This window comes from Aotus nancymaae, unplaced genomic scaffold (genome assembly GCF_030222135.1).
Source record: "Aotus nancymaae isolate 86718 unplaced genomic scaffold, 86718_ANA_hifiasm-v0.15.2.pri h1tg000025l, whole genome shotgun sequence".
NCBI lineage: Eukaryota > Metazoa > Chordata > Mammalia > Primates > Aotidae > Aotus > Aotus nancymaae.
Genome location: NW_026988438.1, coordinates 11426948 through 11443734, shown reverse-complemented (window position 1 = coordinate 11443734; position 16787 = coordinate 11426948). Strand labels below are relative to the sequence as shown.

The window sequence follows — 16787 nt, the reverse complement described above, 5'->3', positions numbered from 1 at the left end:
CAATTTTGCTGTGAACCAAAAACTATTCTAAACAATAAAGTGTGTCTGTGTGTGTGTGTGTTTGTAATAGAACAGTCTTAAAACTTGATTTGCTCATATGTTCATTAGCCTTCCTGCAGGTCACAGAATAAAAGAAATATCATACATCATTATAATGGATTTTCTTCTGTGCATATATAAAACAAGATGATTGACATTTACAATCTCAAAATATGGAAATACCACAAGCAATTTTATGCACAAGGAAAGAGAGAAAATTTGATTCCCCTGCATGGTGACATGTTGTATGAATATATAATTTATAGAGATTTATAACTTGCATACAAATATAATAAACTGCAGTTTATGTTTTCCCACAGAACCCATGTTTTCCTATCCAATTACCTTGACTCTGACAACATTAGTGATTCGTGCTGTGGGTACATTGAGGCTGGAGGGCTCAGATCCATACAGAGAGAAAGCTCTTCTGTGGCCAACGAGAGCAGGCCCAGCTGCTCCCTTTCTCCTTCTGCTACTCACTCCCTGTCATGCTCCAGAGCATGGTTTCTCTTTCTCCAGGTTCTCCTGGGCCCATAAGGCTGTTTGCCCAGGCTATTTCTTCTGCTTTGACAAGTCTTGCCATGACCCGTGGCTTAGCTAGTTCCCTGATCTCCTCAAAAAGTTGTGTCTTCCCCATCACACGTCCCAAAGCCCTGCACCTCTCCCGTGGAGCTCCTACCAAAGTTGGAGCTGCTGGATTACTTGTGTAACGATTAGATTGCCTTCTGCTTCCCCTTTTGACGGTTAGCCCCATCCTGGAAGGGACTGACTATGTCTTATGCACCACTGTATGCCCAGAGCCCAGCACCGTGCCTGGCACAGAGGCAACTCAATAAACATCTGTTGAAAAATGAACAAGTGCATGAGTACTTGTGGTAAATGTGTACATGCATGAATGGATGACATGAAGCAAGCGTTAGAGGCAAAAAAGTGAGTCTTTTGTTGTTGTTGAAAGGCAGACAGGAGAAAAGCAAATAGGAGGAGAAGCAAGTGGGAGGAAAGGCAGAAGGAAGACAGAGGTGAAGGAGAAGAATGGAGTAGAGGGGAAGTTCTAGAATCCGTTTTGCCTCCTCCTATCTTCCAGAAAGGTGCCATAGCAGAGGGTGAGGCAGGAAGAGGTGGCTATGTCCCCAGGGGGGCCAGGCTAAACAGTGTTGGGGTAATTTTAGTTCTCTTCATTAACACCTGTGAAACATTCCCCCGCATCTCCAAGGAACATGAGTGCCAGTGAAATGCTTGGCATGGCATCACATTAGTTCTACCACAATCTATCAAATCCTCTACCCCTCTGTGAGGTGAAGGACCATGAAAAAACTGGCAGTAACAGCAGGAGACAGAAATCAATAGCTGATGAGCCTGCACAGCACACTGTGCCGCCTCTCAATGCTCTGACCCCTTCTCCTAACACATCAGGTTCAGCTCACCTGAGGGATCTGGGGTTACTCAGCACTGGCAGGCCGAGGCATCAGCTGGCAGGGCAGAGTGAACAGTTCCCATCTGTTTCCAACATCGACAAACACCCTCCCCACACGGACTGCAAATCCACCTCTCCTCAGGTCACAGCCTCATCGTAATAAAACTACAACTAGTCAGGGCCGCAGCAGAAATCTTATAATCTGCTGTGAAAAGAAACAGTGATTTGCCAGTTCCCATTGTGGCTGCCCCTCTGAAGAGCTGCTGCTGACGCGACTGTGATGTGATTTTCTGGTTCGCAATACACAGCCTCTCTCAGTAACCCTGTAGGGTTGACGTCGTGGATATCTGAACATTTAGAACTGAGTCTACAGGAAGCCAATTAGCCTTTTCTCAGCTGAAAAAGAACAGGGCCTAGGAGGAGTTTGCCAAAAAGGAAAATGACTTTGCTGTTGAGCATTAAGTAATATTTCAGAAGCAATTCTAAATAAAAATCAAAACTTACTCTTAAAACTAGAGGATTCCTTGTGCTGGTTTTCTTCCTCTAATGAAATTAATCTTAAAATAAAAAAGAAGTTTAGTCATCAAGTTCTACCAATGTTCTATTTATGATACAGTCGGATTTTCAGTACAATATTACTTCACTTATAACACAAATACATACACCCCCCCCCCCAACACACACACACAAAGAAGGATCAATGATGGATAGTCATTTACATGCCAATTTGCTGGCTTTCTGTCCCTTTCTGTAGCTCTTAGTATCTGAATTTGCTTTCATCACAAGGCAAATATTCTGTAAATATCTAGATGGGCAGTTAGATAAATAAGATAGATGCATATAGTTATCACCTTAAAAAATAGCAAAAGTTGATAGTAAAAAATCTGTAAAAAATCCATCAGAATCAATTTCTTCTGATTCCTGGTGTTAGCAGAGAGGACACCTCCGTAGGTTAGCTCGGCTACAGAGGCTGGACCGCTCAGAAATCCAGGCTGACCGTCTCCTACTCAGCTCTCACCATCTCTTTAAAGACAAAGACACATCGCTGCCCTGAGACTCACTTGCTGCCTCTGAACCTTCCTCCTAGCACCGTGATGTGCCTTCACCTGTTATTTCTAAACAAAATTCAAGTTAAATGTTCATTGTCATTTTAAATAATTACTGGGTTATACTTTTTGAGCTTTTAAAAGTGAAGCAATAAAGCATTTGAGAAATCTGAATTAATTAAAACAAATCAAGAAAATCCCAGGTAATCCCCTTCTAATTAAAGGTGAATGCTTTATTTAGAGTGTATGAACTTATATGGTGAAAAGAAGGTGTAGAGACCCACTCCAGGCCTCACCTCTTACTACATAAGAGTATGTGGGCAGCCCTTGAACCTTCTGGAGCCTTTCTTCCATCTTTCACATGATGAGAAAAATGCCAGCCTTGACGTCACTGAAGGTTGTCTTAAGATGGAGTTAACATAAATAACACACCTAGCATTGTACCTGGTTCATAGCACGTGCTCACCAACTGATAGCTAGCAATATTACCATCACCAGGAACGGGTTCAACTTGTTCACCACACAATAGCCAGTTTTACTAGGTTCAGATCACATTCTACAGTCTGTCCTTCAGTGAAAACTTGTCTTCATTCTGCATCAAAAAATTTATCTAGTACCTATACGCTTTAAGATTTAAAAAGGCTAATATTGGCAGTAAATATTTCTGTGGGACAAAAAATAAATCTGAAATTCATTTAGAAATACAATGAAAATAGAAGCCTGTTTTACCAGAAGATTGTCATCTAAATTTTTGTGTGTGTGGAAAGGAGGAGGGCATGGAAGCAAAGCCATCTCTTTTGTTTTCCTAGCTCAGCCAGTTCAAAGATTAACTGCATTCCTGCAAGCTATGACATCTCCATAGAAAATGATATAGATTCACATTTAAACCTCCTTCTGGCTGTATGAGAATGGGAACCATGCACTACATATGTTGGAAATAGTTCACCTCGGGATTTAAATGACAAGAGGCACCTCCTTTATAAAAGGGCATGAAATGGAGATGGAGCGGTCAATTCCCGTACTCGAAGCTGCTCTCTGTTTCACAGAGAAGAGACAACCTGCGTGGTCGAAAACACAATGCCAATATCCAATACTTTCATATGATGATGCCTTAGTATGCGTGTGTCACCAGGGCAATTTCATAGGTAAACTCCTGCAATGAGAGAAAAGCCAGGGGATTTCCTATCTAGAAGAGCATCTAGTGTTGACAAAAGACCAGATAGGGTCCAGAAACCACAGAAAGTGCAAAGCTTGGGCTCAGGCCACAGGCAGAGAGCCAGGGAGTGCTGGGGACATTTGCCCTGTCTTGCCTCCGTCAGCTCCTCACAAGTGTGCCCTTCTAAGTGCCCTAGAAAGGGATCTCTTACTGGGATACATGAGTCATGACGTAGCAGGGATGTGTGTTAAAGGGGTTTGGCTGGAATGCTAATACATCTACTCTGAGAACTGAGGAAGTAAGACAACGAGTCTGCATCTGAGACCCAGCCAGGCTCGGTCAGTGAGAACCACGTCACTCTCACCTGTGGGAAGAAAGATGCAGAGGGAAAAAAAAAACCCGTGACTTACTGATTCGGCTCCTGCACAGCTGTGTCTGTACTTTCCTGCTGGGTGATTTTCTTCTTCTCTTCTTTCTCAACTAATTTTTTCATAGGGTCTTGTAAGCTCTTGATCGCAAGCCGTAGAAAAATGAAAAAATAAAACAAAATAAAAAAGGAGAAGAAATAGAGACAAAAAGAAAAGAAAGGTTATCAATAAAAAATTCAACTGCCATTGGTCCCAGCAACCAGACTTCGAATTACAGGTATTGGGAGGTGACCTTGAACCAATCAGCTGGACAGAAATGAAATTTTATATGGCAAAACAACAGTGTTCTCAGACCCATCCAAGAAATCCTAGCATATACAGCAGAGCTGATTCACCACTAGAGTTACGTTTTCTCTTTTCTGATAAGTTATTCAAACATGGCCTCTTGGCTATTGCTAACTTTATTTTTCAGCTTCAACATGCAGTTAAGATAAACATTCTGTTCTGTTTGCAACCCACACACTGACAAAATAGAAGCTCCTCCCACCTCCACCAAAGATGAGACAATTTCATTTTATTTTTAATTTTATTTGCTATTTAGCAATCTAAACCCCATTTTAAAAAAATAACAGAAAACAAAACCTTTTCTTAAAAAGAACAAAAACAGTGGCTTAACATAATCTGACAACCTAACTCCCACAAGTAGACAGAGCAGGTGCATCCAAATCTTTGTAGATTAAAGTGGGTGAGAATCTTTTTTTGGCATGTCATTTGTTGGAGTTACCGTTTTCAAGGTTTATTAAATATTTAAAGAAATTTTTTTTAAAGCAATTGCCTAGAAACTGCATACTAGTGACAATGACCCTGAAAGAAAAAGCAAAACATTTCTAGAACTGAATAATGAGTTATACAAAAAGATTTCTATTTCTGGTCCTAATTAAAATACAAACCTACAAATACAAAAGAAACATCTCAGGATAATTATCCTTCTTGTATTCTCAGAACTACTAAAATCCAAGTCATGAGCCTTGGGCCTTCACCTTCTGCCTCCTGTCCTTCTCCTGCCTCTCCTTCACCTGTCTGACACATAGGAGGCAATCAGGTTTCACGGCCAACTCTGATTGATTAGTAATGGCTAACTGGAGGGCCAGTGAAGATAGTTCTAAGGCTGCGTCTCGGCAGAGCAGACCTGTGATTGATTTTGGTGTCTGCCATAGACACCAGATGGATACCGCCAGCTCTGTTTCTCTCCCTGCAAAGAGTAATTTTCCTAAAACACCCACACCCTCAAGTTATCCTTCTTTTCAAGAATCTTACTTCTTGAGAAGAAGGACCAGTGTATTTATTTGTTATAAACACTTCCTAATTTCTTTCCACTTCTAACATCAACCTCTCTGCCCAATTTTGAAGATCTTCTAAAATGTGATCCTATCCTAACTTTCCCGACTGACTTCCTGCCATCCTCTAAACATGAGCTTTCTTTCAATTAGGATGGTCTCCTCATAGTCTCCCATGTGCTAGTTTCTTCCTTCCCATCTGTGTTCATTCTGCTTCTTTAACCTAAAATGCTCTATTTGTCTACCCTCATTAATCCCATGCGTGTATCTTCAAAGCCCAGATCAATCCCCAGTATTTTCTATAAAGCTTCACTAAGCATGCCAGATTCAGGAAAGTCTTTCCATATCCAAACTGCATTTCCGTTTTATTAATATTGGATCATATTTATCCTGTATTATGTTTTGTCTCTTTTAAATATTTCCTAAATTAGAAACATAATAGAACCACATGCAGCATGATAAAAAAGTAAAAATTATTAATAATTCCATATCCTTAAAATGATTATTTTCATATATTTTCTGTTGTTTTTATACTCACACTACTTGTATAACTGGAATCATTGTATAAATATGCATATTTTATATACATATACATATATATATAGAGAGAGAGAGAGAGAGAGAGACAGTAGATGTTCTTTTAACCAATATAATTTGTGTAGATATTTCATAATTTTAAAAAAGCTTATCAGCCTGGAGAATATAAAAAGACTTTATACACCTTAAGCATTTAATATTAAAACAGAAATATAAGAGTGTGCATTCCTTCTAATGTAGGACCCAGGTCTTCTCTGAGTACATGTACCCTGATTGGAGTTTTGAAGCATTTTCTCGCATAAAGCACATTCGTAAGGCACTGACATCATTTTGAATTTCTGGACATTCAGATTAGTTCATTCAGTTAACAAACAGTTTTTGGGCACTACCCAATGCCAGGTGCTATTTGGGGTGCTTTGGATATGCCAGTGAACACAAGAGACAAAATTACTAGCTAGCGATGGGTTTAGGCAGATAATTAAAACAGAGGGATAGAAAGTGATTGGGTCATTACTCCAGTAAGCAGGATATCTTCTCTTGGAAGTGACATTTCAACTGAGAGCTAAATGACAAGAAGGAGCCAGCCCTGTGCAGCTCAGGGAGAAGAGAGAGCTCTGCATCAATGGCTCAAAGGTAGGAATAGCTTGGCTTGTCTGAAGAACAAAAAGAATGCCACTGGGGCTGCCATGTAGTTGGCAAGAGTACAAGTCTCATGAGATTGGGATAAAGAGGTCAGCAGGGGTCACATGGGGAGAACATTCCTTTACCCAGGTTCATCAATATTTAACATTTTGCCCCATTTTGTTCCATCATCATCGTTTGCTCTTTCCGTCTCCCTGATGCATGACAACTAAATGCAATACATGATCTTGGCTGCAGCATGCACTGGAGGGAAAATGATACAAAGGGCAGTGTCAGGACAAATGAGACAACTGGAGTATGGACTGCAGTCTGGATGTTCATGATTTTTTTTATATACTCCAAAGCTTCCAGTAAAACCCAGGCGTGTGTGCGTGTGCGCACGCGCCTGTGTTTTAGTATATGTGCAGCCAGAAGGAGTTCATTAGATGTCAAGGATGTATTCTTTTCAATCTATCTGCCAACTACAGCATTTAATTCATGTACACACACACACACACACACACACACACACACACACACACACACACACGCCTTTCAGTAGTTTTATTCCCTGACAAAATGGTCCAACTCTGGTCAAAGTGAAGGCAGGAATATTTTCAGCCAAGGTTCTGATGGCTCCCAAGACTCACTTTTAAATTCTGTGACACTTGTCCAGGCCTCCTGGTTTGCTCAATTATCTTCTCATTGTGTTTCCTTTTTATCAATCAACGCTAGGCAGGGCCAGGACATGTCTGCTCTCAGCCGGCTGTGTCTAGCTGCCACAGTGCTTGCCTAAACCCCTGAGATGCCCTTGACAGCTCCACGGTTATCATCCTTTCTGTCTCCAGCCTGACCTCCCCTCATAACCACACTTGAGCAGCTCTCAGACAATCCTTTTGTAATGTAAACCACTCACTCCTTCTTTTCAACCCTTCCCCTGTTGGCCCATTAGCAGGGACTCAATTGTTGGCTCCCTGTCACCACAATCACAGTTAAGTCACTATTGTGCTTCTCCCATCAGCATGGCTATAGTTCCAACTGCTATTTTAAATTATTATTAATAATTCCTGTGGCAATTGCTCCTCTCTTCCTACTATTACCATTATTCCTGTAATGATTTGGCTGTTGCAGCTCAAGAAAGGTACTAAATATGTACTTGTTGATTGATAAATGCATGTACATAAGGTTACACTAAAAAATACCAGAGTTCTTTAGCTAGGAAATTCAAAGGCTCAGGGGAGTAATTTGAAAAGGTTTATAGAACCACAAGCAAAATTAAAACTGAACACATGGGCTTGTTTATTAAATATTAGAATTTTGAACCAAGGGGAACCTTGTGTGTACACACACACACACACACATACACACCAGCTTAACTGAGATATAATTTAAGATAAAATTCACCCATTTTTAGAATTCACCATACTATTCAATGGTTTGTAGTACACAGCAAGTAGGTCTTCGAATAATGTCATTTTGTTATAATGTTGATGAGAAAAAAAATGGATTTCCTGGCCTAGGGCTGCTGTCAGGGTAGAGTTTGCACATTCTGCCCAAGTCTGAGTGGGTTTTCTCCTGACTCCACTCCAGCTTCCTCCCATGTCCTAAAGCCACACAAGTCAGGTGAATGTGTGATTCTACGTGGTCCCAGCGTGAGTGAGTGTGGAGGTGTGTGTTGTTGTGCCTTGCTACGGGGTAGTGTCCTTTCTAGGACTGCTTCACATCCTGTGCCCTGAGCTGCTGAGATGCTGGGATAGCCTCCCGCCATCCACACCCTGAACTGGAATAAGCAGGTTGGAAAATGAACAAATGAATAAATAAAACTAATCATAAAAGTTATTCAAATATATAATCATGCAAAAGCATGACAATAAACAACGTGACCGAAAAGCACCCAGTGAGCCCACTGTATTTGTGATTGATTTAACTGCAAGGTGGTAGGAGGCGCCTTAGGATTTTCGCTTTGCCAACACTTATTCCTTAATTAAACCCACTACCACTCTGAGTCCCCGTCATTCACTGATCCACCAAGAACTGGGTAAAGAATTATCTTACTTTAAAAAAAAAACTTTCTTAAAGGTACATATAACTTAGATTTATTTCAATGTTTAATATTAGAAGTGTTTTGGGTCTTTATTTAGAAGTTTGGCGATGTTTTTGTGACCATAAATTGTCTTAAGAACTTAACTCTTGCTTGTATAATTAGCCTATGCTGATTTCATTACACATTGTTTTGCTTAAAGGCAGTTTCCCAAGAACCAACTGATGACACTAAGTGAGGACTTACTGTATTCACAGAGTTGTACAACCTTCGCCACAATCAATTTCAGGACATTTTCAAGGGACATCACCAAGACAGAATTTTTAGACCAAACTAAGCTAAATACTCTTCGGTACAGCAAGGAAAATACCAATAACACATAGGGAACTTGTTTCTTACAAAAGATGGTATACACTGAAGCTATAAAGAGGCTAAGGGGAACATTAAAAGATCATGGAGGAAAAATCATAATCCCCTTCATCTCCCCAAATTAGTTCCTGGGTGTGACTGTCAGATACAGGATATTCTATAGATTGCGCTCTCTGAGGTTTGATCACAGAGGCTCAACCAGGGGTAGAGGGTGGAGGTAAATTCTTCAAATTATTTTGAAGCCCACAACTCAGCTGAAATGCTTAACCCTATAGAATGTGTAAAAGTCAGGAGTGACAATATTTTCTGTGTGACATGAACACCTGCTCAGGCAAAATGAGTGTAAGAGGCCTGTCTATGTATAGATGAGGCAGCCATCAGATGAACTATTATTTCCAATTACTGGCTGATGGGAGCCACATTTTAATCCATGTCCAGAAATGAAAATTCCAAAAACATTCTGTTTCTAAACCCCAAATCCACTCAGTCTTTCATCAAAATTGCTCATGAAAATTACTGTGTATTAGCAGCACACAGAGTCATACAAGACTGAAAGGTTCTTTGCGGAGGAAAGAATGTTTTTAGACTAAGTAACTTTTCTCTGTTAAGGCTGCACTAACATGCTAATAATTTCCATCAATGCTTAAATGGTTTCAGGAAGCACATACACAGTATATAAGATCAGTGTGACAGAGGAAACGCACAGACCGAGCTTGCGAAAGTGTCTTAGAAAGGAAACAGCTTAATATAATAATGGGAGTTACTACTTCCTGTATTAGGAAAATAAAAGCAACAGCAACATTCATCTGAATGAATGCAAAACTACTTAGCAAAACAAATTTCAGACACGAGCCCAGGAGCCAGTTCTAATGACCTAAATTTAATGTTTAACTTTGACAACTGAGTAGTATCTTCTCTAATCTTTAATTATGACATCTAATTTTCTTATGCTACTTTGTTAATTAAAATGTACACATATGAAGGTGCCAAATAATTGTCTATAAAATAAAAGTGTTCAAAAGAGTGGGGCATGGTTAAAAAGTGCTGAACTCAGTTGGACGTGTGTATATGTGTGTTTATACAATTAGAAGTACATGAGAATAAAAGCAGAGGCCACAGTGATGTGTATGGGCCACATAATTCATGGACATCTAGCACAGACAGACTCTTGCCCTCACCATGCACTTACAAACTTACAACGACACTATATAAGAAACACTATTACTCTATAACTAGAAGTAATCTTGAATTGTAATGTAGAACAAAAAAGTAAAATTAGAGAAAAATTATCACAATCATAAACAAGATAGATAGCATTCTTCTATACAATAAGATGGAAAATTGATAATGAGAAGGCACCATACTGTCCTGGAAAAAAATGGACGTTGGAGATGGATGACACAGTGCTGTGACACGGACATGACCTCCACTCCTTAGAGGTGTTGGTTTACCCATGAGGACAATGGAGGTAATGATGAGTATTCGTTTTGTGACATGAAGATGAACTGAGAGGATGCTTCTACACAGTACCAAGCTCAAACCAAGCACTCAAAACTTGCTTTCTTACCAGTGACTTTAAAGTTCTAAAGGGAATTAGATGTCTTAAGTGTTCCTCCTATGGTAGGTACTGTGCTCCATGCTTTCTACGTCTCACTTAATCCTCACAAAACCCAGATAAACCTTGTATTCCTGCTTTCCTGACAGGAAAATGGAGACTCAGAGAGGTGAACTGACTTGCTTCAGGCCGTTTGGCTATTAACGGGTAGACGCAATATTTGAATCTGGATCTTAAATATTCTACATTTAGTTAAGAAATGGTATTAAATACCCAGGCCAGCATATAGGGAACTTCCCCTTCAATATGAGGTGTTAGGGAGATCAAGAGGACTTCATTCCAAACTCTAAAAGAAGAGCCATACATCCCCAGGTATCTGAAGTACTGACATATAAATCATGCTTTTTTGCCTATAAGCAAACACTTCAAAGTGCTATTTTAAATTGAAAGTTTGCTGCTATATTTTTAAAAGGTGGCACTTCTGCTTTCTCTTCCTCCCTTCCTGCCCCGTGGCCAGAAGTGCCCGGGGAAGCAGTGCGTGGCCCTGCTGGGGAAGGCACACGCATCCCCATTTCCAATCTTCTGCACAATGGGCATGCAGGCCCAGGCAAACGACCAGACCTTTCTGAGCTTCTGTTTCCTCATTTGAAACAGGCGAACAAGAATAAGTATATCCAATATTCCAAGGTTATTTTGAGGGTTAACAGAAGTATATTCACTTCCTATATGTCAGTGCTGAACCTAGCAGTATTATTCATTATAATCCCAACCTGGCACACTGTGTGACGAATTCTCCTAGACATGATTTCACCTCATCCTTAGCAGAGTGTTTGGCCCAGACAACCTATCCACACAATAGTAATATTTTTTCCTTTCCCCTAAGGGAGGAGATAGGGAATGAGAGAGGTGGGGGATGGAGAAGCAACATGCTGTTGTGAAGGCCTGAGCTACCAGCTGCCTGGGAGAATGAATGCCAGTCGCCATCAGGCATGGATGAACAAATGGCAAGCCACACTCTGGCTCATCCCCCTCAGATTTCAGTGGTGGCCTTGGTCAGTCCCTCCACTCCCTCCTTTCTTGGTGACCTGGATGCATCCCAATTTGCTGTTTCCAATGATCTGGCCTGGAGCAGCTTGGGAATAAAACAGCCTTGCTAAATACTGGGTAAAGTAATGACACTGGGAGAAAACTTGAAAGCTGAAAAGGAGATCCTGGATGCTCGCCACGTGTAATTGCCTTGTTGGGACTGGTAACTAAAATAGCATTGCAGGGATATTTACCCAATTTTCATAAAAACTATTATGGCTTTATTTTCAAAGCAAGTAACTACAGAGCCATGTGGCCTGTTGGTAAATGTTCCAGTGATTAACTGAGAAATGTGGAGGTGGGTGGAAGAAGGCTGTGAGGCATATGAATTTGAGAAAAACAAAATTTAGAAAAGGATGTTTTTTGAATTTTCAAAGCTAAAAGTGTTCTGGTCTCTAGAATGACGTTCCATCGAACAGTGCTAAGACCTACACCCTAAGAGAGAAAGCAGGAAACATGGGCACATCTGTTTCAATGGTTATTTTTGAACATGCTCAGAGTTATGTTTTCAAATTCAGGTTTCCTTAGCATTAAAATATTGGCACAGATCAACAGCGAGTTGTAAAGCCAAATTACATTTTTTAGAATTAGCCCTGTTGCAGAGATGGGAGGCCCTACTGCCTTTCCTGCCCGCAGGCCTGCCCAGCCGTCTTCTATCCCTGGTGGGAATTCTGTGAGCCCAGACCAAGGTCTGCAAAGCTGAAGGACAGGTTTGGGAATTGAGCTGCCAGAGTGTCTGTGAAAGCCAGGGAGGGGGTGGGTTGGGTTACTCTGGGGTGAGATCTGGCCAGACCTCCTGTCCCACTGCCTTTCATAGCCTCACTTGTGAAACTCACATAAAACTGACAATCTAGGATGAAAATGGAGAGTAATAAAGTAACTTAACCTAGAAACCTCAAAAAACTCTCCTGTAGTGATGCTCTGAATGGCTGTCTTCCAGATCTACTATAGAATTCATAATAAGTACATCCTACTGGAGCCTTTACCATGACTGTTATCCTGACCACTGACACCACCATCGCAACAACCACCACAACCATTACCGTCATCCTTACCACCACCTCCACCACCACCACCACCACTTACCTCTTTCACCACTGCTACTACCATCACTTCCTCCACCACCACCACCACCATTATCTCCTTCATCACCACTACCCCCACCACTACCACCATCACCTCTCCTACCACCACCACCACCACCACCACCACCACCACCACCACCACTTAGCTCTTTCACCACTGCTACTACCATCACTTCCTCCACCACCACCACCACCACCATTATCTCCTTCATCACCACTACCCCCACCACTACCACCATCACCTCTCCTACCACCACCACCACCACCACCACCACCACTTACCTCTTTCACCACTGCTACTACCATCACTTCCTCCACCACCACCACCACCATTATCTCCTTCATCACCACTACCCCCACCACTACCACCATCACCTCTCCTACCACCACCACCACCATTATCTCCTTCATCACCATTACTGCCAGCACTACCACCATCACCTCTCCTACCACCACCACCACCTCTTCTACCACCACCGCCACCATTATCTCCTTCATCACCACTATCCCCACCACTACTACTATCACCTCCTCCACCACCATCACCTCCTCCATCACCACCACCACCATTATCTCCTTCATCATCACTACTGCCAGCACTACCACCATCACCTCTCCTACTACCACCACCACCTCTTCTACCACCACCGCCACCATTATCTCCTTCATCACCACTACCCCCACCACTACCACCATCACCTCCTCCACCACCACCACCACCATTATCTCCTTCATCACCATTACTGCCAGCACTACCACCATCACCTCTCCTACCACCACCACCACCTCTTCTACCACCACCGCCACCATTATCTCCTTCATCACCACTATCCCCACCACTACTACTATCACCTCCTCCACCACCATCACCTCCTCCATCACCACCACCACCATTATCTCCTTCATCATCACTACTGCCAGCACTACCACCATCACCTCTCCTACTACCACCACCACCTCTTCTACCACCACCGCCACCATTATCTCCTTCATCACCACTACCGCCAGCACTACCACCATCACCTCTCCTACCACCACCACCACCTCTTCTACCACCACCACCACCATTATCTCCTTCATCACCACTACCATCATCATTACCACCAGCACCTCTTCCATCATCACCTATTCCACCACTACCACCATCTCCTCCATCACCACTACCACCACTACCTCCTTCATCAATGCCACTGCCATCACTTCCACCTTTTTTGTCCCCACCACTGTCATCACTGGCACCACTAACACAAACACTGCCACAACTATCACAACCACTCTCACCTCTCTCTTTACCACACCATACAGCTGAAAAGTGGCAGAGCCAGATCTAAAGCCAGGTCTGGCTGGCTCCAGAGCTTGTGCTTTTACATACTGTCTTTTATCACAGAACCAGAGAAAATGAAGAGCAAAGTAAAAAAAAAAAAAACAAAAAAACTGGCTTTCCTTCCAAAAACACTGGACTGAGATATCTCACAGGAATCCACTTTACTACTGGTCATTTTCATTAAATACAGGCACTCTGATCTCCTTAAAAATATAAATGCAGGAGGAATTGCCCCTGGATCAGTGTGTCCACTGCTGCGAGGGGCCCAATGCTCACTGAGACACCCAAGTTAACCTGCTGCCAGCATGCCAGATAGAGAGGAAATGGTCACTGATATAAATATATGTCAGATCTTCCAGGGAAAAGCCACTTTACTTATAAGGGTTTTTTTTCCCCTTTGATAATGTCTGCTCTGGATCTGAGAAGAAATGTACAAGTAAATGACATCTTGGAAAGACGAAGCAAAGACAACCACATCTGAGTGTTGGTAATTTAAGACAGGGTACTGCTCTCATAACAAGACAGAATTTCATTTAGTATTTTAAAATGCCATAAACTCTTAGTCTAAGTTACTTTCTCTAGAAAAGTGACCGTGTTTTCAAGATCTGGCAAGTAACATTCCATTCCCAGCCCCATGACTCAATAATTTCTACCATGTGAAAGATAGCCCCAGATGATTTAGTATCAATATAAAAGAAATATATTAATTACAACTCATGCTATATATATATATATATGTATATATGTGTGTATATATATATATATGTAGTAACATTTCAATGAATTGATAAATGTTTGTTGTTTGAAAATACAAGATCAGGGAATTGCTCTTGTCATTGGAAACCACTTAGAAGATAGTTCCTCTGCTTTAAATTTGAGCTGTTATAATGATCAGATTAAAATGTTTTAAATATTAAATTTCAAAGCTAAATTATCCATAAAGTTAAAATGCTATGAAAATCTATTTATTGTAAGAAAATTAAAATGATGAAGGAATCTGTCAGTAAAAGTAGAATCAACATAATCATATTAGGCTTGGGTAAAAAAAGCAATATTTGTTGTCACATAAAACATCAAAACAAAATATTACAAAACGTCACAATAGTCACTTGGATATTTTTCAAGTATGAGGTGAAGACTCAATTCATCTTTATAACAAAATTATTTTGTAAAAGAATGATAACTCTATTTCTTAGAGAAAGATTAAGTAGAAGTAAAACTTTGTACTTCTTGGGGCACGAGTTCTATCTCTGTAATTCTGTAGCAAAAAAACGTGTCCCTCCAAACAGGATGCACTGAGGGTTTAACACATTAATTATCATCCTTCATCAAGCATAAAACTAACAGTCAGGAAATACAGCTGCAATGGCACAATTACCAACACACTCAGAATACACCCCGAAGCAAAGAAAACAAATGGCTTGCTTTTCATTAACAGAGCTTGGCAACCCTCTCCAAAGACAATGTTTTCTTTCCAGTCAGAGTCCCAAAAGGCATTTCAGGGGCTATTTGCTTAGGTAAACCCACAGAATAAATTAATCATGGAAATACTTACTTAAATTTCAAAATAGCCATTGTCAATATACAGTGCCATTCAAAAGAAAATCATATATATTAATAGATGACTGGACAAAATACAAATCTTATAAACACAGGATTTGTATTAAAAATACTGGTGCAAGAGGGATGCGAAGTCAAACAATATCCTTGTATTTTACTGTGATACATCAAGTATTAATGGTTTTCATCTTCATGTTTCCTGGCATATAAAACAACAATATGCAACGTACTTATATCTATGTAATAGTGAGTTGTGTCATATCTATGTAATAGTGAGTTGTGTCATATCTATGTAATAGTGAGTTGTGTCATATCTATGTAATAGTGAGTTGTGTCATATCTATGTAATAGTGAGTTGTGTCATAACAGGATTCCATTGCGTCATATTTGAGTCCACGTTAAAAAAAAATTAGGTTGGTGCAAAAGTAATTGTGGTTTTTGCCACTAAAAGTAATGGAAAACCCCGTAATTACTTTTGCACCAACCTAATAATTATCCATCAGCTTGAGTTTCTAATACATGTCATCACCGAAAGCCTAGATGAACAGCATTCCAGAGAGGTAACAAACGAAAAAAAGTACAGTTTATTTGGTTGGTTTCTGAACATTTATTCTTAATATTACCGTAACATCATTATACCTTAACAGATGTATTACTCCTACTAAGATTGTATTACAATTTAGCCATGAACTATTACTTAAACCATAATTTAAGGAAGGCTCTGTGGATGTAAAAGCTAACAGATAGTTATCTGCCCAAAATATTTCTAAGTAGTCCTGAACCACTGCTGTCAAACTTTCACTAAATTCTCTGCCCAAAAATACTCTAACATAATCAGCTTGATCCTCTCTGCAGGATAAATGTTGTGGCAAAAATTAAGGAGCCATATTTTCCTCAGCACAGGAGGTCAGGGATACACATATGGGTTTTTCCATGCTTGTGGCACAACTTCAATTTCATGAATTCACATTGTACTTTATATGCAATTAACTCACACCTGAAGTTTCTCTGGATTATATTCGGGGTAGGCATCATTTCGTCTTCCAACTGGCTGATGTATGTAATGTACAGTTGTCTTGTAAAAGACAGACAACCTTTGAAATGATATATAAAATAAAATCCAATGCACATTGATGCTCCAAACCCTAAAAGTCTCTGCCTTATCAAAGAGTAATCCATGGGATTTTGCTCAGGCCTGTGTAAGAATTGTGAATAGTGTGAGTTATACTTTTAATTTATCTGCCTTGGT

General features: G+C 40.6%; 1 protein-coding gene across 11 annotated transcripts in view; it reads right to left on the bottom strand.

Annotated features, from left to right (window-relative positions):
• The window catches only part of ICA1 (islet cell autoantigen 1), a 160977-nt gene that overhangs the window by 26086 nt on the left and 118104 nt on the right, over positions 1-16787 (bottom strand). For all 11 annotated transcript variants that reach the window (XM_021674193.2, XM_064380368.1, XM_012450745.2 and 8 more), the window contains 2 exons: positions 4066-4163; positions 1958-2010 (listed from right to left, as the gene is read on the bottom strand). In XM_021674193.2, coding sequence (XP_021529868.2) covers positions 1958-2010; positions 4066-4163 — 151 coding nt within the window. The remainder of the gene's footprint in view (positions 1-1957; positions 2011-4065; positions 4164-16787) is intronic.